Source organism: Corvus hawaiiensis, chromosome 6 (assembly GCF_020740725.1).
Source record: "Corvus hawaiiensis isolate bCorHaw1 chromosome 6, bCorHaw1.pri.cur, whole genome shotgun sequence".
Lineage (NCBI taxonomy): Eukaryota > Metazoa > Chordata > Aves > Passeriformes > Corvidae > Corvus > Corvus hawaiiensis.
Genome location: NC_063218.1, coordinates 65,524,624 through 65,547,374, shown reverse-complemented (window position 1 = coordinate 65,547,374; position 22,751 = coordinate 65,524,624). Strand labels below are relative to the sequence as shown.

The 22,751-nt window shown below is 73.2% G+C and overlaps 7 protein-coding genes across 7 annotated transcripts; 3 read left to right on the top strand and 4 right to left on the bottom strand.

Moving 5' to 3' along the window:
• Window positions 1-34: 34 nt before the first annotated feature.
• On the bottom strand, window positions 35-2,259 carry CLP1 (cleavage factor polyribonucleotide kinase subunit 1). Its single transcript, XM_048306809.1, has 2 exons — window positions 1,491-2,259; window positions 35-841 (listed from the first exon to the last, which is right to left on the bottom strand). Exons 1-2 carry the CDS (start codon window positions 2,094-2,096, stop codon window positions 170-172), a joined length of 1,278 nt encoding a protein of 425 aa, XP_048162766.1. The 5' UTR covers window positions 2,097-2,259; the 3' UTR covers window positions 35-169.
• A 687-nt stretch (window positions 2,260-2,946) lies between these two features.
• On the top strand, window positions 2,947-4,900 carry YPEL4 (yippee like 4). The gene is made up of 4 exons (XM_048306805.1): window positions 2,947-3,710; window positions 4,202-4,245; window positions 4,347-4,455; window positions 4,639-4,900. Exons 1-4 carry the CDS (start codon window positions 3,051-3,053, stop codon window positions 4,726-4,728), a joined length of 903 nt encoding a protein of 300 aa, XP_048162762.1. The 5' UTR covers window positions 2,947-3,050; the 3' UTR covers window positions 4,729-4,900.
• A 451-nt stretch (window positions 4,901-5,351) lies between these two features.
• On the bottom strand, window positions 5,352-8,709 carry SERPING1 (serpin family G member 1). The gene is made up of 9 exons (XM_048306864.1): window positions 8,628-8,709; window positions 8,323-8,392; window positions 8,076-8,145; window positions 7,502-7,961; window positions 7,275-7,412; window positions 6,991-7,194; window positions 6,737-6,879; window positions 6,213-6,432; window positions 5,352-5,673 (listed from the first exon to the last, which is right to left on the bottom strand). Exons 1-9 carry the CDS (start codon window positions 8,692-8,694, stop codon window positions 5,426-5,428), a joined length of 1,620 nt encoding a protein of 539 aa, XP_048162821.1. The 5' UTR covers window positions 8,695-8,709; the 3' UTR covers window positions 5,352-5,425.
• A 1,127-nt stretch (window positions 8,710-9,836) lies between these two features.
• LOC125327707 (ubiquitin-conjugating enzyme E2 L5-like) lies at window positions 9,837-10,594 on the top strand. The gene is given in 4 exon segments (XM_048307493.1): window positions 9,837-9,915; window positions 10,032-10,151; window positions 10,154-10,345; window positions 10,411-10,594. Coding segments are annotated over 4 exon segments (552 nt in total). The 3' UTR covers window positions 10,572-10,594.
• Window positions 10,595-10,779: 185 nt separating this feature from the next.
• SMTNL1 (smoothelin like 1) lies at window positions 10,780-13,019 on the bottom strand. The gene is made up of 8 exons (XM_048307492.1): window positions 13,002-13,019; window positions 12,700-12,927; window positions 12,336-12,504; window positions 12,142-12,175; window positions 11,905-12,045; window positions 11,314-11,416; window positions 11,089-11,240; window positions 10,780-11,010 (listed from the first exon to the last, which is right to left on the bottom strand). The coding sequence occupies exons 1-8, from the start codon at window positions 13,017-13,019 to the stop codon at window positions 10,866-10,868; spliced, it is 990 nt and encodes a 329-aa protein (XP_048163449.1). The 3' UTR covers window positions 10,780-10,865.
• A 1,691-nt stretch (window positions 13,020-14,710) lies between these two features.
• On the top strand, window positions 14,711-15,656 carry TIMM10 (translocase of inner mitochondrial membrane 10). The gene is made up of 2 exons (XM_048306862.1): window positions 14,711-14,897; window positions 15,397-15,656. Exons 1-2 carry the CDS (start codon window positions 14,827-14,829, stop codon window positions 15,596-15,598), a joined length of 273 nt encoding a protein of 90 aa, XP_048162819.1. The 5' UTR covers window positions 14,711-14,826; the 3' UTR covers window positions 15,599-15,656.
• A 1,054-nt stretch (window positions 15,657-16,710) lies between these two features.
• RTN4RL2 (reticulon 4 receptor like 2) lies at window positions 16,711-20,799 on the bottom strand. The gene is made up of 3 exons (XM_048306753.1): window positions 20,591-20,799; window positions 18,013-18,500; window positions 16,711-17,669 (listed from the first exon to the last, which is right to left on the bottom strand). The coding sequence occupies exons 1-3, from the start codon at window positions 20,622-20,624 to the stop codon at window positions 16,923-16,925; spliced, it is 1,269 nt and encodes a 422-aa protein (XP_048162710.1). The 5' UTR covers window positions 20,625-20,799; the 3' UTR covers window positions 16,711-16,922.
• Window positions 20,800-22,751: the final 1,952 nt, after the last annotated feature.

The window sequence follows — 22,751 nt, the reverse complement described above, 5'->3', positions numbered from 1 at the left end:
GACCCCCCGCCCTCAGCAGACGCTCAGCAGCGGCAAAGGCTTCCAGATTTAATAGCAAACTGTACAAAAAGTATAAAACCAAAGGACAGGGTCACACCGCGCCGGGGGGGACAAGGAGCGGGCACGGGGAGCGGGAGGAGGAGGCAGGGGGCACATCCCGCCCTTCCCCCTATTTGAGGTCCATGAAGCGAATGTCCATGATGAGCAAGAAGTTCTTGGGGAGGGGCCGCGGGGCGGGGGACAGCACGGTGAAGACCTGGCGCTCCAGGTCGACGCCGGTGACGACGATGAAGCCGGCCACGCTGGTCTCGGAGATGTTGTCGTCGGGGCTGTCGGCGGTGCTGACGCTCAGCAGGTGGTGCACCATGTCCCGCCCCGGCGTCACCGGCACCAGCTTCAGCTGGTTGTCCTCCTGCGACATTCCCAGCGGCAGGCACGAGTCCGGGATGGTGGGAGCGCCCACCTTGTAGATCTTGACGTCGGAGAACTTGACGTCGAAGGCGTGTGGGTAGAAGCAACCGCGGAAGCCGTAGAAGTACTCGCGGATGCGCTCGTCCCGGCACTCCCGGCGGAAGTCCTTGGAGCGCTCCACCACGCCGCCGGACTTGGGCAGCAGCACGGTGCGCACAAAGTGCGGCAGGTCCCGCTTGAGCTCGTTGTAGAGGCGCTCCTGGTCCAGCACCACCACCACGTCCACCTCAAAGGCGGAGGCGGCGTGCACCAGCGCCTGGTAGCCCGAGCTCTTGACCCAGCCGCAGGTGTTGATGACGCAGCCGCTCACCGACGCCCGCCGGTTCACCTCGCACCGCTGGTTGAAGACGTCGGCCAGGCACGACGTGATCTGCAGCAGGAGGGGTCACACAGAGGCACCCCCGCGTCCCCAGGCTCTCCCCAGCTCCTCCAGTACCCCCAAGGCCTCGATCTGGGCGGCTGCCCAGGGCAAAATCGTGGAACGGACCTTAAAGCCCATCCAGTTCCCTGCAGCAGGGACCCCCTCCACCAGCCCAGGATCCCCCAAGCCCCATCCAGCCTGGCCTCGCATGCTTCCAGGGAGAGCTGGGGCAGCCACAGCCTCTCCAGGCAACCCCGCAGGGCCTCACCATCCTCACAGCAAAAGAGCTTCTTCCCAATCGCCAGCCTAAATCTCCCTTCTGGCCCTGCGAACCCATTCCACCCCTTCCTATCACTCCGCTCCTTGACAAGAATCCCCCTCTGGATTCCCTGTAGCCCTTCAGGACAGAAAAGGCCGCTCTGAGGTCAGCACACCAGGCCGAACTGCCCCACCTCTCCCAGCCTGCCTCCATAACCAGGGTGCTCCAGTTCCCTTCATCAGCTCCCTGTCAACCTCTGGACTCCCTTCCCGCCCTGATCCTGGGAAGGGGTGACCGCCTGTGCCCCCCGGGATTCAGAGACCCCGCATCGCGGGTTGGGGGGAGAGCCTGGGGGATTCTGGGGCCGGATCCGACCCGGGGCGAGCCCCCCGTACTCACCTTGTTGTAGAGCTTGATGTTGGTGCCGGGCGTGGTGGAGCCGAAGTGGTAAACGAGGGGGGCCTGGAGGGAGAAGCCCTCCTCCACGTCGGCCGGGCGCTCGATGTACAGCGCGCCCATGGTGCCGGGGATGGACACCGAGCCCTGCCCCACGTCCAGCTCCACGAAGGTGGGCCGGCGGCCCAGGCGCACGGCGTAGTTGAGCAGCAGGCGGCACACGGTGGTCTTGCCCACGTCGGTGGGCCCCACCACCATGACGCGGGGCCCGCGCTCGTCCTCCCGCTCGGCCTGGCGCCGCATCTGCTCCAGCGCCGTGTGCGTGTTCAGGTACAGCAGCATCGGCGTGTCCCGCGACACGTAGGCCACCTCGGTGCGGCCGCTGAGCTGCACGGTGCAGCCGTGCCACGTGAACACGGCCACCTTGGCGCCCGCGTCGAACGTGAACTTCTTGTTGCGGGTGAGCTCGGTGCCGAACACCTCGGCCATGCCGGTCAGCAGCTCCAGCTGCACCGTCTGCGCCGCCTCCACCTCGAACCGCAGCTCCGTCTCCCGCTCCAGCTCGAACTTGGCCACCTGCTTCTTCTCCTCGCCGCCGTCGTCCGCCATGACGGCGCCGCGGGGCTCCAGGGCCCGGTGCCCCGCTCCCGCCGCGGCCGCGACGGAAGTGACGTCAGAGCGGCGCGCCGGGGAGCGCGGGGCGCCGGGGTCACGTGGGGTGCTCGTGTCACGTGGGGTGCTCGTGTCACGTGGGGCACCCGGATCACGTGGGGGGCGCGTCCTGTCCGGCTCCTGCTGCTAATTTGCATCTCGTTTGCATATCGCCCGCGGGCCCGCCTTTCGTTTACATCCCATTGCAGTGGGGGCTCCCCCCCCGACCCCGATCCCTCGGGATGAGTCCCGGGATCGCTTGCATGACGTTCGCATGACATTGCCACGCAGCCCCGCCCGCTTCCCCCCCGCCCCCGCCCTCCGGTTTACATCTCACGGCGGTGACACGGGGGACATGAGGGGACAGGGGGGGACAGGGAGGCACCCTGGGGACGAGGCAGAACACGGGGACATGGGGGGGACACAAGGGACACGGGGGACAAGACAAAACGCGGGGAGCTGGGCGGCCACGGAGGGCACGGGGGGCCGGCGGGACGGGGCAGCCGCGGGGACACCGGGGGGACGCGGGGGACCGGGAGGAGCCGGCGGCCGCAGCGCATCCCCGGCGGCCGCGCTGACGTCGGAGGGCCCGGCGGTGACGTCACGGCGGCGGTGGCGGGCGGTGACGTCACGGCCGCGGGATGAGTCACGGTGCCGTGATGCGGCCCCCGGGCACGCAGGGCCCCCCCCGCGCCCGCCCCGGAGACAGCGGCGACAGCGGCAGCGGCGGCAGCGGGGACAGCGGCAGGCGGTGAGCGGCTCCGGCCCCCCGGGAACCCACGGAACCCGGTACCCCCCCGCCGTGTCCCCCGGAGACCCCCAAACCCCGCCGAGCCCCCGCCGTGTCCCCCAGCGCTCCTGACATCTCCCCCCGCAGAGACACCCCTGTCCTCCTCCACCGCGGCCGCCAATATGCCCCCCGCCCCCCGCCCCCTCTCGCCTCCCGGGGACCCCCATCCCCGCACCTTGGAACCCTCATCAGCCCCCCCGAGGACTCCCACCGCCCTTCCTCCGGCTCCCTGTTCCCCCCACTCGGTACGCGCGGTTCCCCGCTCAGGACCCCCAGCACCTCCCCGGGGACCGCCGCTGGCCCGGGACTCGCCGGCGTTTCGAGAAGAAGCGCCAGAGCCCGCTTGGGACGCCCCCGCCGGCCCCCCCGGCGTCCCCGCGCTGCCCGTCACTGCTGCGATGAGCCGCCCGGTCTCGGCGGGCTCGGGAGGGGATGCCCACACCTGGGAGATTGAGGAGGGGGTCTTCCCTCACCGCCCCCTCTCCCCCTTCGCAGCCGCCTCCCTTTTCCGCCTCCTTCTGCCGGGGGGCCCCGGCGGAGCCCCCCGAGCCCGGCCGGGCGGGACGGCGGCTCTGGGCGCGCTGCTGCGCTGCTTCCCCTGCGAGCGGCTGTGCGGGGGCTGCGCGGTGCCCCCCGGGGCGCTGCCCCCGGCCATGCCGCCCCCGGCCCGCCGCCGCCTGCCCCCGCGCACCTTCCGCAGCTACCTGCCGCGCTCCCACCGTACCTACAGCTGCGTCCACTGCCGGGCGCACCTGGCCCGCCACGAGGAGCTCATCTCCAAGGTGCCACCGCCACCCCCCGCGATGGGTGGGGACGGGTGGGACAGTGGGAGGCCCCCTTGCCGTGTCCCGGGACAGCGGGTGTCCCTCCGCCGTGTCCCCGGAGCGTTGGGTTTCTCCCCACGGTGGCGCTGGGACGGCCAGCGTCCCCCCCACGGTGCCCCTGCGGTGTCCCCGGGCTGGCGAGCGCTTACCCCGTGCTGTCCCGAGGTGAGGACATTCCCACGGTGGCCAGCATTGCCCCGAGGCGGCAAGCATCCCCCGCACACGCCGGGTGGTGTCCGTCCGGGGGGCGGCAGGTGACCCGTATGGCGCTACCGTGGAGGTGTCCGTCTCAGTGTCCTCAGTGTCCCCAGGCTGGCAGGTGTCCCCCTGCGGTGTCCCCGGGCGGGTGGGCTGCACGGTGGCAGTGCGGCGGGATGGGCAAGGACGCGGAGGGAGGGGGGCCAGGGGACGCGGGGGACCCAGCAGTGACAGTGGCCGTGTCCCCACAGTCCTTCCAGGGCAGCCACGGCCGTGCCTACCTGTTCAACTCCGTGTGAGTACCGGCGGGCACCGGGGATGGCAGCGGGGCGGGGGGGCCCGGGGATGCCCGGGCGGGGTGTGCCGAGCCTGTGGGACACCGCGCTCTCGGCACAGGGTGAACGTGGGCTGCGGCCCGGCTGAGCAGCGGCTGCTGCTGACGGGGCTGCACTCGGTGGCCGACATCTTCTGCCAGAGCTGCAAGACCACCCTGGGCTGGAAATACGTGAGTGCCCCCCGGCTGGGACCCCCACCTGCTGCAGGCGCTGCCCGGGGGCCTCAACCCCTGCCTGGGCTCCCCAGCCCCTGCCCCCGGACACCCCAAACCTTTGCTGCGGACACCCCCAAGGCCTGGGGGGGCAGCGCCCATCGGGGCACGGGGGGGCTGACACTGTGTCCCCCCCCCCAGGAACAGGCGTTCGAGAGCAGCCAGAAGTACAAGGAGGGGAAGTTCATCATCGAGATGTCGCACATGGTGAAGGAGAACGGCTGGGACTGACGCGGGGGCGCAGCTGGGACTGGGGGGCACGTGGGGGGCGCAGCTGGGGGGCTGGCGCTGGGTGACCCCCTCCTTGGCACCTTCCCAGTGCCCCCCGGCGGCCCCTGGGTCGCACCAGCCGCGGGGGCTGCGGGGCTTTTCTAGGGCAATAAAGGCTTTTTTTTTTTAGGAAGGTGCGGGTTGTCACCTGCCCCCGGCGCTGCCACCACCCCTGGCTCGCCCTGGCACGCAGCCTGGCACAGAGTGGGGGTCCCTGGTGGCCCCAGCCTGCCCCTTCCCCTCTTCACACGCAGGAGGTGGGAGGTGGTCGGTGCCTTTATTGGGACGCCGAGCTGGAGGGGAAACTGAGGCACGGGAGGAGCGGGGACCCCCCTGGTGCCCTGGGGAGCTGGGGCGGGTGGAGGGTGAAGAGGTGGGGAGGGAAAGGGGGGAGATGGGAGGGAGGAGAGGACAGGAAGGAGGGACGAGGGATGCAGAGAGGGAAGGAAGGACGGAGGGAGGAAGGGATGAAGGGAGGCAGGGAGGGAGGAGGGACAAGTGAAGGAAGGATGGGAGGAGAGAGAAAGGGGTAAAGGAGAGAGGGAAGGAGGGAAGCAGGGAGAGGAGGAGGCAGGGATGGAGGGAGGAGGGAGAGGAGGAGGCGGGAGCGAAGGATGGAGGGGTGGGAGGAGGGAGGCCAGGGACAGGAGGGGCAGAGTCAGGGCTGGGGGTCGCTGAGACGGCCCATGAAGACGGGGAAGTCGCCGGTGTTGTGCCAGAGGACGAAGAGGAAGGGGCGCAGAGCCTCCAGCACCAGGGCCGAGCGCGCCACCGAGGTGGCCATGGCCGCCGCCGCCTCCACGCCGGCCTCGTCCAGTGCCAGCACCGCCCGGTGCCGCGCCGTGTCCACCGCCGCCGGGCCCCGCGCCAGCCCGCACAGCTCCGCGTCCAGGAACAGCCCGTAGTCTGCGGCACCCGGCCTCAGCGCCACTCCCGCGGCACACGGGGACACCGCGGCAGCGGGGGCCGAGGGGACACCGGGGACGGAGGGGGCACCGCGGGGACCCGCGGACACAAGGGACCCAGGGAAGACCGGGGGGACAGGGGCGCTGGGGATAGGGGAGACACCGGGATACTCCGGGGACATTGGGAGGCGCCAGGGGACACGCAGGGATGTGGGGAACACCGGGGGCATGGGGGATATTTGGGCCACTGGGGACGTGAGAGACAGCAGGGGTAATACGGGGACACTGGGATGCAAGGGGACATCCGGGGCGCTGGGGACATGGGGGGCACCAGGGACGCGGGGGTGGGGGGGGGGGGGAACTCAGGGGAAACCAAAGGTGTGGGGATACCAGGGACATTGTGGTCTTTGGGGACACGGGGGAAAGTGACCCCCAGGGGAGGGATCCGTGGCGTCCTGCAGGGAGTAACGTCACTGCACAGGGAGTGATGTGACCCCGCAGCCCACCCAGCCCCTGCGGTGCCGTCAGAGGTGTCCTTACCCATGTCGTGCACCAGAGCCACCACGTCCAGGTCGAGGTCGAGGCGCAGGCGGGGCAGGGACAGCGCGGTGGGCCGGTGCGGGGTGCGGGCCGCCCGCCGCAGCAGCGCCAGGAAGGTCGGGGCGTCCAGCGCCCGCTCCAGGGTCTCCAGAGGCTCCAGGGGCCCCCGTGGCATCAGCACCACCAGGCTCAGCCCCCCATTCAGTTCCAGCCGCCCCACCTGTGGGGCAGACCCCCACCTAAGGGCCACTGCGGGGACCCCGTGGGCTGGCACCCCCCCAGTGCCACCAGGGAGGTGCCAGCCTGGCATGCCCCAAAGTCCCAGGGGAGCGAGGCCACGGCCTGTGCCCCGTTCGGTGCCAGGGCAGTGACATCAGCCTGGCATCCTCCCCGAGCGCCGCAGGAGCTACGCCACAGCCTGGCACTCCTCCTCAGCGCCGCTGGAGTGGCATCATGCCACTGTCCCCCCAGCAGCGACCCTCCAGACCCCCAGCGCCTGGCGGCCAGTCCCGGCCACGGCGTACCTGGACCTGCAGGCGGGAGTCGGTGAAGGAGGCCACCGGGTACTTGGCGCTGGTCATGGTGGGCACCTCGCGGGGCGGGTGCCCGGGCCGCAGGAAGGGCAGCAGCACCGTCTTCTTGCGGTCCAGCGGCGTGCGCCAGGCGGCTGCGGGGACACGGCACCGCGGCTGGGGGGGGGGGGGCCACCGGAGGGCCGCACGGGGCGGTCCCAGCCCCGCGCCCCATGCCCGGCGGATGCCCGGTGGCGGGGCCGTACCGCGCAGGTGGACGGCGCTGAGCAGCAGCAGGCGGGGCTCGGGGGGCAGCGCGGACAGCAGCGTGGGCAGCAGCCCCTTGCTGGCCTCCCGCACCCAGGCGTTGATGCGCTGCAGGTCCAGGCTCTCGTTGCCGCTCAGGGCGTCCGGGAGGGCGCCGTAGAAGCGCAGGGAGTCGTTGAGGAAGCGGGGCCGGAGGTGCAGCTCTGCGGGGCGGCACGGTGCCGGTGTCAGCCCGGCGCCCACCCGGCAGCGGCACCCCAGCGGCACCCGGTGCCCGCCTCACCTGGGTGGTGGAAGATTTGGGCGGCCGAGAAGAGGCCGGGCGCGCTGGCCAGCTGCTGCAGGGCGCCGTGCACGCAGTCCAGCCCCGACGGGTACGCCAGGAGGGCGGCCAGACGCTCCTGGGTCTCTCCGCGGGCGCCTGCGGAGGGGCACAGGGGAAGCTCAGCGAGCCGCCCCGGCTGGACAGCGGTGACACGGCGGTGCCGGTGCCCACGGGCAGCCCCTCACCCAGCAGCAGGTGCGAGAGCCCCACGGCGACGTTGATGGGGGAGAAGAGCAGGTTGGCGTCGGGCTGGGCAGCCGCTGCCATGTGCTGGTAGAAGCGGAGGGCGAAGGTGCCCAGAGCCTCGGCCACGGCCGCCCGCTGCTCCCCCGTGGGCTCCCCGCAGCTCTCGGCCGGCTCCTCGTCCCCGGGGCAGGGCGGGGCATCGGTGCCAGGCGTGGGCACTACCGTGGTCCCCTCGGCCTCGGCGCCCGCCTCCTCCGGTGCTCCCTCGGGCGCTGTGGGGCTGGGGGCATCCCACTCATCCCATCCCAGGCCCTCGGGGTGGGCGCTGGGGGTGGGCACAGGCAGCACGGGGGCCTCCGTGTCCTGCGAGGGAGCCGGGGCGCGAGCAGGGGGCACAGGCGGTGTCGGGTGCTCTCTGAGCAGCGTCATCCAGCTGGGAGAGGCCTCCAGAGTGAGCACCTGGGCACAGAGACTTGCGTGAGGGGGGCATGGGGCACCCGGGTGGGGGGCTCAGGTGAGGGGATGTAGAGGGGTGGCGGCCACAGGGAGCCCGGGTCCCTGGGCCACACTTACCGGGGTGACAGTGACCGTGGCTGTGGCCACCAGCCACGCCAGAGGCAGCCAGAGCGTCTTGGCGGGCATGCTGGTGGGAGGGCACAGGTCAAGGGCAGGAGAGACACCCAGCACCCCCAGCCCGGCACCTGCACCCCCACTCCCTGCACCACCCGTACCCCCACCCCTTACAGCCCCACTCTAGGGTGCCCCCACTCTGTCCCCCCCGGGGGACCGGGGGTGGGAGGAGGCAGCACCCCGGGCCCACCTGGGTGCCCGGCGGGTCAGTCCCTGCGTGTCCAGCGGGCGCCGGGGGATCTGGCCGCGTCCGACCCTGCCTGGTTAAAGATTAAGGAGGTTCCCGTAAATCAGCCGGGACACGGCCGGGATGCGGGGGCAGCCGTGGGGGACGGGCAGGGGGGTGCGGGGGCAGCCGCGATGCGGCCCCGCGGCCCGTTTTGCTCCCGTCAGGCACACTCTGGGCGGGGCTCCGGCTCTCTGTCACCCACCGCCCCTGGGACCTCGGGGTGACGGGGGTCGCCGGCCGCCCCAGGCCGGTCTGTCCCCACCCACCCGTGCCGGGGGCGCGGCCGGAGAACCTCGTCCCGCCCGCCCAGAGGCGTGACTCCACGGAGCCCATCCCCGTGGCACCGGGCACAGATCACCATGGCCGGGCGGATCGCCAAGGTGGGCACCGGGGGCACCGGGACCGGACCATGACTCCGAGACCGCTGCGGTACCGGCGCGGGGGTCCTGGTGTCCGCACCGGAGCGGGGATCGAGGGGAGCCGAGCTTGTGGTGCGGGGGTCCCGGTACCGGGGAGAGGCAGGGCTGGGGTGTCAGTGCCGGTGCGGGGGTCCCGGTACCGGGGAGAGGCAGGGCTGGGGATGTCAGTGCCGGTGCGGGGGTCCCGGTGCCGGGGAGAGGCGGGGCTGGGGGTGTCAGTGCCGGTGCGGGGGTCCCGGTGCCGGGGAGAGGCGGGGCTGGGGGTGTCAGTGCCGGTGCGGGGGTCCCGGTGCCGGGGAGAGGCGGGGCTGGGGGTGTCAGTGCCGGTGCGGGGGTCCCGGTGCCGGGGAGAGGCGGGGCTGGGGGTGTCAGTGCCGGTGCGGGGGTCCCGGTGCCGGGGAGAGGCGGGGCTGGGGGTGTCAGTGCCGGTGCGGGGGTCCCGGTGCCGGGGAGAGGCGGGGCTGGGGGTGTCAGTGCCGGTGCGGGGGTCCCGGTGCCGGGGAGAGGCGGGGCTGGGGGTGTCAGTGCCGGTGCGGGGGTCCCGGTGCCGGGGAGAGGCGGGGCTGGGGGTGTCAGTGCCGGTGCGGGGGTCTCGGTGCCGGGGTGCGAGAGGAGCAGTACCGGGGTGCAGAGTCTCCGGTGCGGGGGTGCCGAATCCCCCGGCCCGTTTCAGTTTCGTTTCCCCGGCGGGGCGGCTCCGCCCAGGGGTGTGTCCAGGCTGGCGGCCCCGACCATAACGATGCGCCCGGTAATTAAACTCTGCCCATTAAGGCGTGGCCCGCGGTGTGACCCCGCCCGGAGGCGTGTCCGGGGTGGAGGATTAACCTATGGAGGGGGGTCTCTCGGGACACGCCCTTGGGGCGGAGGTGTGTCCCGAGCGGCCCCGCCCACGCCTGCCCCACCCCGTCCGCAGGAGCTGGAGGAGGCGCGGCGCTGGGAGGGGGCCCGCGACGTGCGGCCGCTGGACGGGAACGTGCGGCGCTGGGGGGGGCTCCTGCTGCCCGTGCGTGGGGAGAGGGCACAGGGGGCTGCGGGCGGTGTGAGGGTCCCCTGGGCATGGGGGACATGCGGGCTTGCAGGGCAGATGGCCCCCTGGGGGCATGGGAGGGACTGAGGGTGACCCTTGGGACCAGGGGTGACTCAAGGGGGCGCTGAGTGAGGGTCTCTATCAGGACAGAATTGGGGGGGGTCCCTCTGAGGACACTCTCGAGTCCTGGGCTGGGGACGCTGGGTGGAGGTTCCCCTCCTGAGGGGCTTGGGCTGGCACGGGGGAGGCTCTGTGGGGGGCATGGGGGTCACTGGGTATCAGGGCTGGACAGGGGCCTCCCCCGATGGACGCTGTGGCAGAGGGGGCTGAGGTGCCGCCACACCCCGGCAGAACAACCCCCCATACAACACGGGCGCCTTCCGCTTCGAGCTGACCTTCTCCCCCCACCACCCGCTGGAGCCCCCCCGCGCCACCCTCCGCACCCCCATCTACCACCCCAGCGTGGACCCCGAGGGCCGCGTCTGCCAGCCCCTCACCGCCCACGAGCACTGGCAGCACGCCACTCGCGCCATCCAAGGTGGGCACCGCGGGGACGGGGGGCACAGCGCCGGGGGTGCCCCTCTGACCGCCCCGCCCCTGCAGTGCTGCAGGACCTGCTGCTGCAGCTGGACAGCCCAGACCCGGAGCGGGTGCTGCGGCCGGACTTGGCCCGAGAGCTGCAGGAGCGCCCCGAGGAGTTCCGGCGCCGGGCAGAGGAGCACACCCGGCTCCACGCCGAGCCGCGCCCCGAGCCCCGTACATAAGGCAATAAACTCTCTCCATCGCCTGCTCTGGCTCCGTGTGGCCTCACTGAGAGGGCGGGGGGCTCCAGGAGATACTGCCCCCCACACGTGCCAGCCCTGGGGGATGTCACCCTCCTGGTGGCAGAGCCAGGGCTGCGCCCAACCCGGCGCCAACGCCCAGACACTCCTCGGTGCCAGCGTCCCTCCCTCCAGAGACGAGGCCACCACCGCCTGGCACCGCGGCCTTTACTGCTGGGGGACAGAGCGGGGGACAAAGAGGGGGATGGCAGAGCTGGGGGCCTGTGGGGGACCCTCTCAGCGCTTCTTGGTCTTCACGAGCCCCTTGGCCACCAGGCAGCGGTACAGCTCCTGCACGTACGTGTACACGCACTTGGCGTCCGGCACCGGCAGCCGCACCATGTCCTCCACCTCCAGCAGCGGGGCACAGCCCGCCCGCTCCCTGTGGGGGCGACAGGGCGGTCACCGGGGCCGGGGGGTGGCCGGGGGGGACCGGGGGCCCGGGGCTGCGCTCACGCACTCGGCGGTGGCGAAGGCCAGGGCGAAGTTGTCCCGGCGGGCGTCGGGCTCCAGGGTGGCGAAGTCGAAGGCGTCGGGGAAGAAGCTGTGCAGGAGGGCGCAGAAGGCCAGGCCGCTGCCCCAGCTCCCCGAGAAGTTCTGCACGTCCACGTGCTGCGCGGGCAGGGGGGTCAGGCCAGCCCCGGGCCCCCACCGGACCCTCCCGCCGCCCCCCAGCTGCACTCACCGGGTACCCGCGGGTGCGGGCGCGGCACCACTCCAGCAGCATCGTCTTGACCGTGGCGGCTCCCCCCGAGCGCCGCAGGTGCGGGGCTGGGCCCTTGGCAGCCCTGGGGGGATCTGGGCTGTGGGACCCCCACACCCCGCCATACCCCGTAGGGACCCCCAGCCCCTCTGTGACCCCACTGCCCCCTGACTCTGGGCCCCCAGTGCCCCACGGTGACACAGCCCCCCCCTTACTGCCCTCCGTACCCCTGATTGCCCCACGCCCCCCAATGTCCCCTCTGTCCCATACCCTCCCTCATTGCCCCATGCCCCCCCCAGTACCACCCCTGCCCCACGGAGCCCCAGTTCCCCTGTGACCCCATTGCCCTGCGCCCCCCAATACCCCCACTGTGCCGTGCCCCCGCCATGGCCCCCAATTTCCCCTGCACCTCCCATTGCCTCAAGGCTTCCCAACGCCACCACCGCTCCATGACCCACCCATCCCGCTGCCCCCACTGTCCCGTAGCCCCCAGACCCCCCGTGTCCCCCACTCCCTCAATGCCCCTCCTGCCCCCCACTCCCTGTGCCCGCCATGGGGCCAGGCCCCTCTCACCCTCCGAACTTCTCCAGGATGGCGCTGCGTCCCTGTGCCCGGGACCCCACTCGCGGCCGCCCCCCGGCCCCCTCCAGCCTCAGCCTCTGTCCCGCCGAACCGGGGGCTGCCTTTTCCCGTGGCCCCCCTGCTGGAGCACCCCTGCAGGCACACACGGGTGGGACAGCCATGAGCACGGGGCTGTGGGGTGCCGCTCCTGGGGAGGGGCAGTGCCGTGCCACCTGTGGGGACACTCACTTCTTGCTGCCCCCCGCGTCCTCGGTGGTGCCAGCTGCAAGGAGAGAGGCAGGGTCAGAGGGGTGCAAGGGGGCACCCACACCCCCTCTAGGCACCCCTGGGGCTCAAGGTCCTTTCCCATGGGGAGGATGGACACCGTGTGGGACAGCGGTGACCCCAGGACACTCGGGTGCCATTGCCCACATGGCTCTTACCTGGGGAGGACGCTGGGGATGCTGGAGACGTAGGGGTCGTGGGGGAGGTGGGGGACATGGGGGATGTGGGGGACGTGGGGGACGTGGGGCTGGTGGCCCCCTCTGGGGACGAGCAGGGAGCGAACTCAGGCCACAGCTCGTCGTCCTCGTCCTGAAGCCAAGTGGGCTCCTGTAAGCAACAGGCAGGGTGCCACTGCCAGCACGGGCGGTGTCACTCACACAATGTCCCTGGCACTGTCATCCCGGCCTTGGCACTCTCACCCTGCCCCGGCAAAGTGAGAGTGTCCCCATCCCTACCGCGGCCGCCCTCCCCACCGCCTCCTGCCCTGGCTGTGCCGCCACCTCCCCTCCGACCCCTCCTCACCTGTCGGCGCCGGGTGTTGCCCGCCGCTGCCGGCGCCGCTTCCCCCCCGGTACCGTCCTCGGTGCCCCCTCCGGTGCCCCCGGCTGTCCCTGCCTCGGCACCGCCACCACCGTCCCCGGCATCGCCTCCGACATCGCCCCCGGCACCCTTGGGTGCTTCTGCCCCGCCATCGCCGGCAGCCTCTCCTCCCGCGCACCCCCCCGAATCCTCCCGTTCCCCCGCCGTGTCCTTCCCTTCACCCCTCGTGTCCCCCGCTTCGCCCTCCGTATCCCCCTCTCCAGCCCTCGTGCCCTTCCCTTCACCCCCCGTGTCCCCCCCATCGCTCCCCGCTTCCCGAGCTTCCTCCCCACCCTGCGGGGTCGCCGCTTCCCCGCTGCCCGCCCCCGGCCCCGCGGCGGGGTCAGAGGGGGTGTCCGGGGTGGGGCTACCGCGGGTGGGGGTGCCGGGGGTGGGGGTGTCTGAGGTGGGGGTGCCGGGGGTCGGGGTGTCCGGGGTGGGGGTGCTCGCGGTGGGGATGTCCGGGGTGGGGGTGTCCGGGGTGGGGGTGTCCGAGGTGGGGGTGTCCGAGGTGGGGGTTTCGGCGTCTCCCGGAGCCTCCATGTCGCTGCGGTCACCGCTGCAGGGGCACGGGGCCGTCACAGGGGAGCCCCCCGATGACGCCGTGAGCTTGCCCGTGCCCCCCCCAGCCCCCCAGCCCGGGTAAGCCCCCTCCTGCCCCTGTCCCCACGCCCTCCTCCAGCCCCGGCACTCCCACGTTGGGCACCCCGGTTGCCCCACCCAGGCTCCCCCGTTCCCTATCCCGACACCGCAATAACACAGCCCAGTCCCTCCACTTCTTCGTGCGGCCGCACATGCCCCAAACCAACCCTCCCATTCCCCTCCTGCCCCACTCCCCGTCCCTCCCGTGCCCCATGTCAGCAGCCCTGTGCCCCTCCCTGCCCCCATGTCCCCTCCCGACCACCCGTATCCCATCCCGGCGCCGCCATGTCCCTCTCCCGACCCCACGCGTCTTCTCCCGGCCCTCCAGTTCCCACTGCCGGCCCCCTGTAACCCCTTCCCGGTCTCCCTTGCTTCCCCGCGGTGTCCCTACCCGGAGCCCCCCGGCCCCTACCCTCCCGGCCGCTCCCCGCTCCACCCCCGCCCCGCGTACCCCTGTTCCCCCGGGAGCCCCCCGGAGCCCCTCGCCCCGTACCCTCCGGCCGCTGCCGCTCCGCCGCCCCTGCTGCGCCCCGGCCCCCCCTCCCGGCGCTATTTTTACCCGGCGGGGGCAGGTGCCGCCTTCACTCACCGCCCACCCGCGGGGCACGCGTGGGGCCGGGCCGGACACCCGGGCACGGCTGGGGCGGGGGAACACGCCGACAGTCCCAGCCGGACAGCGGTGACACGCCAGAGGAGCCCACGGCGGGGGACCGAGCCCGTGTCGGAGGACCCGAGGGGCACAGGGGACACGGACACCCCGGGCAGGGACAGGGAGACTTGGGGGTCACAGGCACACGGGCGAGGCGGGGAACACAGACACGCGACGGTACGTGGGAGGACACAGCGGGGACGCGGACACACGGGGGACGCGGGGAACACGGGGAGGGCGGGGACACAGATTCCCCGGGGGCATCGAGGGACACGGACACCTGGGGCCAGAGGTCACCCGGGGACAGCGCGGGCAGGACGGCGGGACTCAGGAGGACCCAGGGAGAGGGGACACAGGGAACACAGAGGGGGGGTCCCGGGGGACCCGGAGCCCCCCGGCCATGCCCGGGTTCGGTCCCGGCGATGGCCACGCCCCCTCCGGGCTGGCCACGCCCCCTGCGGGGCAAAGGCCGGGCAGAGCGCGCGCCTTCCCCTCCCGCCGCTCGGCCGCCGCCGCGCCCCTCCAGCGCGACCAATCAGCGCTAGGGACGCACCCCTGGTCCCGCCTCCGCCCGCACGCGATTGGCCGGCCCCGGCGCTGGGGCGGGGCCGCTGCGCGGGTGGGCGGAAGCGCGGCGCCCACGTGGTTCCTGCAGGGAGCCGCCGCCGGGTCCCGAACCGAGCGGGACCGGGGGGGTCCAACGGGGCCGATCCGAGCGGGGCCGGGCCCAGAGGGACCGTGGTCGGGACCGGGATCGAGCGGGGCCGGTGCTGGCTGCCATGGATCCGCTGCGGGCTCAGCAGCTGGCGGCCGAGCTGGAGGTTGAGATGATGGCCGACATGTACAACCGGTGCGGCCCGCCGGCGGGGGCAGTGGGGGTGTTGGGGTACCGGGGGGTATCCGTGGCTTGGGGGACCCTGGGGCGCTGGGTTTGGAGGGGTGTGCGGGGGATCCTAGGGGACACCCGGAAAATGAGGGGGCCCCGGAGGTGCTCGAGGAAGGGGGACAGTGGGGGGGGGGGGGGGTCCTAGGGGTGCCGGGGATGGCTGTGACGGGGGATACTGGGGGGCGTTGGGGTGCAGAGGCCGGGGTCCCGATGCGGTGATGATGGGGGTACAGGAGGTGTCGGGGTGCAAGGGCTGGGGGTGCCGGCGATGGCGATAACGGGGAGTACCGGGGGGATGCTGAGGTGCGGGGCTGCGTCCCGGGGGTGGCGACGGCGGGATACAGGAGATGCTGGGGCGCGGGGTGGGGGTCCCGGGGGTGGCGATGGCGGGGTACAGGACGTGCTGGGGCGCAGGGACGGGCCCCGGGTGGCGCGGGGCTCAGGCGCGGTGCGGTCCGTGCAGGATGACCCAGGCGTGCCACCGCAAGTGCGTCCCGCCGCACTACAAGGAGTCGGAGCTGTCCAAAGGGGAGTGCGTGTGCCTGGACCGCTGCGTGGCCAAGTACCTGGAGGTGCACGAGCGGATGGGCAAGAAGCTGACGGAGCTGTCGCTGCAGGACGAGGAGCTGCTCAAGCGAATGCAGCAGGGCACCGGCACCGCCTGAGCCCCGCACCCCAATAAACCGGGGGCGTCTGCTGTGCTCCCCTCGCCCCCCAAACCCACCCCGTGGCCGTGTGTTGGGGTACGTGGTGCCCGTGGCTGCTGCTGGGAGCCCCCCTCGCTGTCCCCAGCTGCCCCGTGCCGTGTCCTTGTGGGGGGCACCCCTGGATGCCCCCCCCGGCTGGACCCAGCCCATGTAATCCCCTGGATTAGGCAGAGCCGGGCTGAGCCCCTTGTAATCCCCAGTGGGGTGGGACAGGGCTCAGCCCCTCCCTTTCTGTCTGTGCTGGGGGTCACCAGAGGGGACAGCCGGGGGGCCCTGCACTGGGACACAGCCCCGGAGGGGCAGGGCACAGGGACACCCTCACATGGACACCCCCAGGACACCCAGCCCCCGGCTGAGGATACACAGGTGGGACCATGTGGGGACAACCCAGGGACACCTCTGCCTGGGCAAAGACGGCACGGGGACAGCCAGAGACCACAGGGGAGGGGGCATGGGGACACCCCCACAGGGACAGTCTGCATGCACACACACAAACTGACAGCCCCCCACACCCCTGGGGACAGTTGCAGGGGACAAGGGGCACATGGACACCCAGGGAGCTACACCCGCTGAGGGACACCCCACCCTGTGTGAGGGACCCCTGCTGAGGGGCACCCCAGGGCTGACACACGCCCCGAGGGACGCACGGTGGGTGGGCAGGGGCCGTGTCCCTGCGCCCGCAGCCCGGCAGCGTGTGCTCCGTCTGTGTGCCAGCGCCTGCGGCAAGTGGGTCAGGCTGCGCAGGGCGCGGGTGACGGCGCGGAGGTGGCTCTGCGCCCCGCGGCTCCCGTGACACCCGCCAGCACCCTGCCGGGGGTGCGGGGTGTCGGCGTCACGGGAGCCTGCGTGTCCCCGGCCCCGCGGTGGCGCTGGGTGCGTGTGGCCGCACACCCCGCGGGGGGTGTCCGTCCGTCCATCCATCCATCCATCCATCCATCCATCCCCCCCGCAGCGCCCTGCACGCCTCGCTGCCCTGCTGCCCGCCGTTGCCATCAATATTTCAGGAGCGGCAGGCGGTGACCTGGAACGGCAGTGGCCCCCACCCCCCCCGCAGCAGCCAGGCCCCGCTCTCCCAAAATAAGACCATTTTTAATAAATAATTTCCCACCTTTTGGTTCCTGTTGGGGGTTTTTCCCGCTCAGGATGGGAGGGGACCCCCTTCTGCATCCTGCTGCCCCCACCCGCTGCCTGTTCCCCGCAGTTCTTGAGGCCTCCCCCGGGGAGAAGGGGGGCACGGGCGCCCCAAGGAGCCGGGACCCCCCCCTGGGGCGCCGAGGGGGGCTCAGAGTCGGGGCAGGATCAGAGCCAGGAGGGGCAGGAGGACGGGGGCCCGGTGGGGCGCGGCGGCGGCCATGGGGGCGCAGGGGTCATGGGGGCAGCTGGCGTCCTCGGGGGGCCCGCGGGAGTCACGGGACGGGGGGGGCGGCCGGGGCTGGGGTCCCCGCAGGTCGTGGGGGGGCAGCCCGTCGCGGTAGAAGGCGGAGGGCGGCGCGGCCGGGAGGGTGCCGGGGCGACCCAGCGCCCGCCCCGGGGTGCCCATCACCGCCACCCCATTGCCGCCGCCGGCGGTGCCATCTTCCATCTCCTCCTCCTCGTCGTCGTCGTCGTCGGGGCAGGCGTCGAAGTCGCGGGGGCGGAGCTGGCGCAGGTCGGTGCCGCGGCGGTGCGGGGGGCTGGCGCATGGCACCGGGGAGCTGGAGACGCGCGTGCGGCGGAACCAGGCCCAGAGCGGGCGAGCGCGGCAGTCGCAGGCCCAGGGGTTGGCGTTGAGGCGCAGGAACTGGAGCGAGGGCAGGGCGGCCAGCGGGTCCCCGGGCAGGGCCACCAGGCTGTTGTTGAACAGGTAGAGGATGGTGAGGCGCGCCAGCCCCCCGAAGGCGCGGCGGTGGATGGCTGCCAGCCGGTTGGCGTGCAGCAGCAGGCGGTCCAGGCTCGCCAGCCCCCGGAAGACGCCCTCCGACAGCGCCCGCAGCCGGTTGCCGTGCAGGAAGAGGTGGCTTAGGTTGGCCAGGTCGGCAAAGAGGTCGTCCTGCGGGGAATGGGAGAGGGGTGGGCGTGGGGTGGGGGTCCACAGGGCTCTGCATCGCCTGCAGAGCCACCGGTGTGAGCCCCACGGAGCCCTGCCCTGGCATCACCCGTCACCCTCTCCCGTGCCCCTGCTCCATGAGCACCACACAAGGCCTTGTCCCGCGTCCCTGCCGTGCTGGTCACTCGTGGTCCTGCCCCACGGCCGTCACCCCGCTCCATCGGCAGCTCCTGTCACCGCCCTGCTTTCTGGCGCCGTCGGCACCGCCTTGTGTCCCACATCCTGACTCCGCACCCCCTCACCCTGCCCGGCCCCACCTCTGTGCCCAGCACCCGGCCTCACCCACCTGGAGGTAGAGCAGCCCGTTCTCCTGCAGGTAGAGGTACTGGAGGCTGCGGAGGCCGCGGAAGATGCCGCTGGGCAAGCTGGCCAGCCGGCACCGGTACAGGTGCAGGGCCTGGAGGCGGTGGAGGCCGTGGAAGGTGTCGGGGGCCAGGACGCGGAGGTGCGGGTTGTCACCCAGGTCGAGCTCCTCCAGGGCGGGCAGGTGTCGGAAGGTGCCCGGCTGGATGGAGGAGATGTTGTTGGAGTAGAGCCAGAGGGTGACGGTGCTGGGCCCGAAGGTGCCCGCCCGCAGCGCCCCGATGACGTTGTTCTGCAGGAAGAGGCGGCGGGCGCCGGGCGGGAGCCCCGCGGGCACCGAGGAGAAGTTGTTGGCCTGGCAGCTGACGGTGGGCGGCGAGACGTAGCAGGTGCAGAGCGCGGGGCAGGCGGGAGCCCCGCCGGGCACCCACACCAGCGCCGCCAGCAGCAGCAGGGCCGCCGGGCGCCCGCCTGAGGGCACAGCGGGGCGTCAGCGCGGGGCACCGCGCGTCCCCGACCCCCGCGCCGCCGCCGCCCGCCCCCCGCCGCCCCCCGGGAGCCGCAGCCCACGGAGCCTCCCGGGGCCGTGCCCACCCGCCTGGCCGCGGCACTCCAGGAGCGCCCCGGGGACGCCTCTCGGAGCTCCCCCGGGGCCGTGCCCACCCCACCGAGCCACGGTTCCTTAGGAGAGTCCCAGGGTCCTGAGCAGTCCCTAGGGCTGGACACCCCTAGGAGCCCCCCAGGGCTGTGCCCACCCACAGGGCCATGGCTCCCCAGGAGAACCCCCCCAAGGTCATGACCACCCCATGGGGCTGGACACCCCGAGGTGGGGGACTGTGCCCACCCGCAGGGCCGTGGCCCCCGGGAGTCCCCCGAGGGCCGTGCCTCCCCAGGGACCCCCCCAAGGCCGTGGTCCCCTGGGAGATCCCCAGGACCACAGTGCCCTAGGAGAGTCCCAAGGTCACGGCCACCCCATAGGACTGAGCACCTCTTGCAGCCCGCAGACGCCCACCAGCCCCATAGGACTGTGCTCCCCAGGGCCATGCTGCTCCACAGCACCAAGGCTGGGCACCCCAAAAGGTGACCGTCCAGCTGGGACCTCCTGGGGCCGTTCCTGCCACTGGGGCCACAGTCTCCTGGGACCCCCAAAGCTCCCTGACCCCCCCTGCCGTGGCCACGCTCCCGTGGGACCATGCCCGCCCCACGGTCCACCAGAACCCCCCACAGGGTCACGGACCCCTGGGACCCCCCTCACCTCAGTCGGGGGGGGGGGGGTCCGTGCCCCCTCCCCAAACGGGGCGGTGCCACGTGCGCGCGTGCCGCGGCCACGTGTGGGGCGGGGCACGCGTGGGCGCGGGCTGACGACACGCGCCGCCGCTCCGGGTGTGCAGCATCCCCCCTTCCCCCCCCCACCCGTGTCCATCCCCCCCCCTCAGGCTGCAACCCGAGAGCTTCATCCATAATTCAGCCCGGCGGCCTGGATCCACGCCCGGGGATGCGTGGATGCGCCCAGTCGCCGCTACCGGGGGAGGGGAAGGGAAGGAGGGGGGCGGCGGGACCCTCCGGTGCACCGGAGGTCACACCGGAGATGCACCGAGGGGTCCCACCGCCCCCTTCCCTCCCTTCCCCTCTGCCGGTGCTCCACGAGTTGGGGGGTGCCCACCCCCCACCCACCCACGGAGGCGTCCGGCGCATCTGCTCAGCGCCGCCCCCCTCCCCCGGCGCCCCGTGCCGGCGTGCGCCCCCCACCCGCGTCCCATCTGTCACTCCCCCACGCCGCGGGCTGACTCAGTTGGGAGCTGAAGTCACCGGTTCTCAGCTTCCCCCCCCTCCCCGGTGCCAAGCCCCCCCCCCCCCCCCCACCCCGGTACTTGCGGGTACCCCGCAGACCCCGCGGCACCCACCCGCGGGGTGACCCGGGCACTCCCGGCTCCCCGGCGGTGCCCACATTGTGAACTGGGGGGCGTCTCCACGCCGCGCTGGGGGTCCTGGGGTGGCACCACGGAGCCCCTGGGTCGTGAGACACACCCCGCTGGGGTCGTGGGGTACCCCCACTCCGGGCTGGGGCTCCTGGGGGTGGCTCCGGGCAGCCCGTGGATCGTGGAGCACCCGGAAGCCCGGCTACGCACCCCGGTGCTGCACAGGGTGTGCCGGGGTTCCTGGGGCACCCGCACGCCGCACTGGGGGTCCCGGGCTGGCACCGAGTACCCCACGTGTCACGGGGCCCCCCCACGCTGGGCTGGGGGCCCCGGGGTGGCACCGGATACCCCGTGCGTCATGAGACAGCCACACTTGGGGCTGGGCTGGCAGCAGGCACCTCGTGGGTCGGGGCGCACCCCCGCGCCGGGCAGCCGGGAGTCGCGGGGTGCCCAGCCTGGGGTGGCCCGGGACCGCGCCCCCACGCCGGGCTGTGCGTTCCGGGGCGGCCCCGGGGTCCCCGCGCACCCCGGGGCACCCGCACCCCGAGCGCCGCGGGGCGCCCCGAGCCGGGACCGAGGTCTCCGGGTGGCACCCCAGGGTTCGCCCGACACCCCTGGGACCCCGCCCGACCCCGCGCCTACCTGGGGGCAGGTCCCGAGCCGTGGGGGGCCGCATGGCGGGGCGGCCGCTCAGGCGCTGCCCACCCGCGGGGTCATGGCCGGTGCCGGGGGGGCTGCTCGCCCCCTTCGCCCCCGCCGCGCCGCCGGGAGCAGCAGCCGCCGCCGCCCCGGGGCATGGCACGGGTGGGCTCGGGCTCGGGCACGGGTGGGCTCGGCGCGGCGCTGCCCGCGGCTCCGTGGGGCTGAGCCCTCCCCGCGCCGCGCCTTATCCCGGGGCGGCCGCTCCGCCCCCCGCGCCGGCCCCGCCGCTTAACCCTTCCCGGGCCGGCCCGCCCCAGGCGGGACAGGGGTGGGCACGGGGACCCCCGGCGGCTCGGCGGGGACAGCGGGGGATGCGCTGCGGGCGTCCACGGGGGGCGCGCCCTGCGGGATCCGCGAGGGGGGCCCCGATGGGGACACGGGGGCGTGGTGGGTTCCCCTCCACGGGGGAGGGACGCGGGGCTCGCGTGGGCAGCTGTGAGCGCGGGACGGGGAGGGTGGTCTGCGGCCGTCCGTCCGTCTGTCCGTCCATCCCTCCCTCCTTCCCTCCCTCCCTCTGTGCCACGATCCCGGGACCGGCGCCGGGCCGTGGTGCCCCCATGGACGGCGGGACCCTGCGGGGGCTGCCCACGGGGTGGGCGCGGCGGGGCCGGGAGTCCCGCACCCAGCGGGCCGCCGGGAGGGCGCGGGGGGCGGTGGTCCCCACACCCACGCGGGACCGCGGCGCTGTTCGTGGTGCCGGACCGGCGCTGTCCGTGGTGCCGCCGCGCGGCTGCCCGGCCCGGGGCAGAGCGGGCGGCCGCGGTGCGGGGTGCCCCGTCCCCGTGCGGGCCCCGCGCCGGTGCCGCGCGTGGGGGGGGGACGCGTGGCCGCGCGGGCTGCGGCGGCACCGGCACCGGCTGGCACTGGCGCGTGTTTGCGGCGCCGTCTCCGGCGAGCGAAATGCCACAAGCTGGTGCGGCGGCACCCGTGGGAGGGGGCGTGGGCGGCGCGGGGCTGACTCAGGGGCCGCCATCCGCTCCCCCCGCCCGTGCCCCCCGCCCGTGCCCCCACCCCGGGCGCGGAGCCCCCGGCCGGACACCGCTGAGCTGGCCCGGGGAGGGGGAGTCCGCCCTGTGGGGGCTGTGGGTGCTGGTGCCCACCCGCCCGGGGAGCTGGGCACGAGGTGCATGGGGAAGGGATGGAAGGACGGACGGACGGCAGAGGATGGACGGACAGAAAGGTGGAGGATGGATTGACGGACAGGTGGACATAAGGAGAGAAGGACAGATGGATAGACAGATGCAGGGAGAACATCTGGAGATGGGGACAGACGGATGGAGGGATGGGTGCAGGATGGAGAGGACGGACAGACGGACAGGTGGAGGGAAGGGCAGGTGATGGGCAGCTGGATGGGTGTGGGACAGATGGATGGGACGGATGGAGTCGTGCTTGGAGGGGGACAGATGGACAGGTGACAGACAGACGGATGGGTGATGGACAGATGGATGGGTGACGGACAGATGGATGGGTGACGGACAGATGGACGGGTGATGAACAGACAGAAGGGCAGCTGGCAGAGCAGACGAGAGGCTGGAGCAGTGGGGACAGGTGGGTACAGACCAGGTGGCTGCAAGCGTTGAGGGATGGACAGAGGGACAGAGGAGAGGATGCAGCCGAGGGGAGGGTGACAGGAGGGACAGGGGTGTCCTGGGCGGGGACAAAGGCAGGGGATGGGGGACCAGGGACAGCAGGGGACACGGCAGAACACAGCGGGGTGGCATGGGGATTGGCTCTGGGATGGCACAGCCGGAGTGGCCCAGGGACAGCCCAAGGGCGGTCCTGGGGTGTCCAGGAGTGGCCTAGGGGTGACCCAAGCATCACTCCAGGCTGGCCCAAGAGTGACCGAAAGGGCGAGTCAAGGGTGGCCCGAGGGTGGCGCCAGCGGGAGCGCACCTTGGGGACGCCAGGTGAGCTGTCGCACCTGGAGATGCCGAGGGGGCACCCGCGGCGGGCGCGGGGCGGTGCCGGGGAAGGGCTCCTTGCCAGGCCGGCCCCTCCTGGGCGGACCCGCGGGTGACCGGGGCCGCTGCTCCGAGGCCGCCCCCCGCGCCCCCCCGAAACGCCGCGCCCGGGGGCGGGGCCGGGCCCGGCCGCTGCGCTC

What these genes read in the sequence shown, in the direction of transcription:
- SMTNL1 (XM_048307492.1), bottom strand. An exon ending in ATCCCCAGCGTCCTCCCCAG is followed by an intron (nt 12,176 to 12,335) that starts GTAAGAGCCATG and finishes CTCTCCTTGCAG; the next exon opens with CTGGCACCACCGAGGACGCG. An exon ending in CCCGCACCCGCGGGTACCCG is followed by an intron (nt 11,241 to 11,313) that starts GTGAGTGCAGCT and finishes CTGCCCGCGCAG; the next exon opens with CACGTGGACGTGCAGAACTT.
- TIMM10 (XM_048306862.1), top strand. Translation starts at nt 14,827, where the DNA reads ATGGATCCGCTGCGGGCTCAGCAGCTGGCGGCCGAGCTGGAGGTTGAG. An exon ending in ATGGCCGACATGTACAACCG is followed by an intron (nt 14,898 to 15,396) that starts GTGCGGCCCGCC and finishes CGGTCCGTGCAG; the next exon opens with GATGACCCAGGCGTGCCACC.
- YPEL4 (XM_048306805.1), top strand. Translation starts at nt 3,051, where the DNA reads ATGCCCCCCGCCCCCCGCCCCCTCTCGCCTCCCGGGGACCCCCATCCC. An exon ending in GCCTACCTGTTCAACTCCGT is followed by an intron (nt 4,246 to 4,346) that starts GTGAGTACCGGC and finishes CTCTCGGCACAG; the next exon opens with GGTGAACGTGGGCTGCGGCC. An exon ending in CCACCCTGGGCTGGAAATAC is followed by an intron (nt 4,456 to 4,638) that starts GTGAGTGCCCCC and finishes CCCCCCCCCCAG; the next exon opens with GAACAGGCGTTCGAGAGCAG.
- RTN4RL2 (XM_048306753.1), bottom strand. Translation starts at nt 20,624, where the DNA reads ATGCGGCCCCCCACGGCTCGGGACCTGCCCCCAG. An exon ending in GGCTCGGGACCTGCCCCCAG is followed by an intron (nt 18,501 to 20,590) that starts GTAGGCGCGGGG and finishes CTGTGCCCTCAG; the next exon opens with GCGGGCGCCCGGCGGCCCTG. An exon ending in ACGGGCTGCTCTACCTCCAG is followed by an intron (nt 17,670 to 18,012) that starts GTGGGTGAGGCC and finishes CATTCCCCGCAG; the next exon opens with GACGACCTCTTTGCCGACCT.
- SERPING1 (XM_048306864.1), bottom strand. Translation starts at nt 8,694, where the DNA reads ATGGGCTCCGTGGAGTCACGCCTCTGGGCGGGCGGGACGAGGTTCTCC. An exon ending in CTGACCCGCCGGGCACCCAG is followed by an intron (nt 8,146 to 8,322) that starts GTGGGCCCGGGG and finishes CCCTCCCACCAG; the next exon opens with CATGCCCGCCAAGACGCTCT. An exon ending in CAGCGCCGTCCACCTGCGCG is followed by an intron (nt 6,880 to 6,990) that starts GTACGGCCCCGC and finishes GTGTCCCCGCAG; the next exon opens with CCGCCTGGCGCACGCCGCTG.
- CLP1 (XM_048306809.1), bottom strand. Translation starts at nt 2,096, where the DNA reads ATGGCGGACGACGGCGGCGAGGAGAAGAAGCAGGTGGCCAAGTTCGAG. An exon ending in ACATCAAGCTCTACAACAAG is followed by an intron (nt 842 to 1,490) that starts GTGAGTACGGGG and finishes CTCCTGCTGCAG; the next exon opens with ATCACGTCGTGCCTGGCCGA.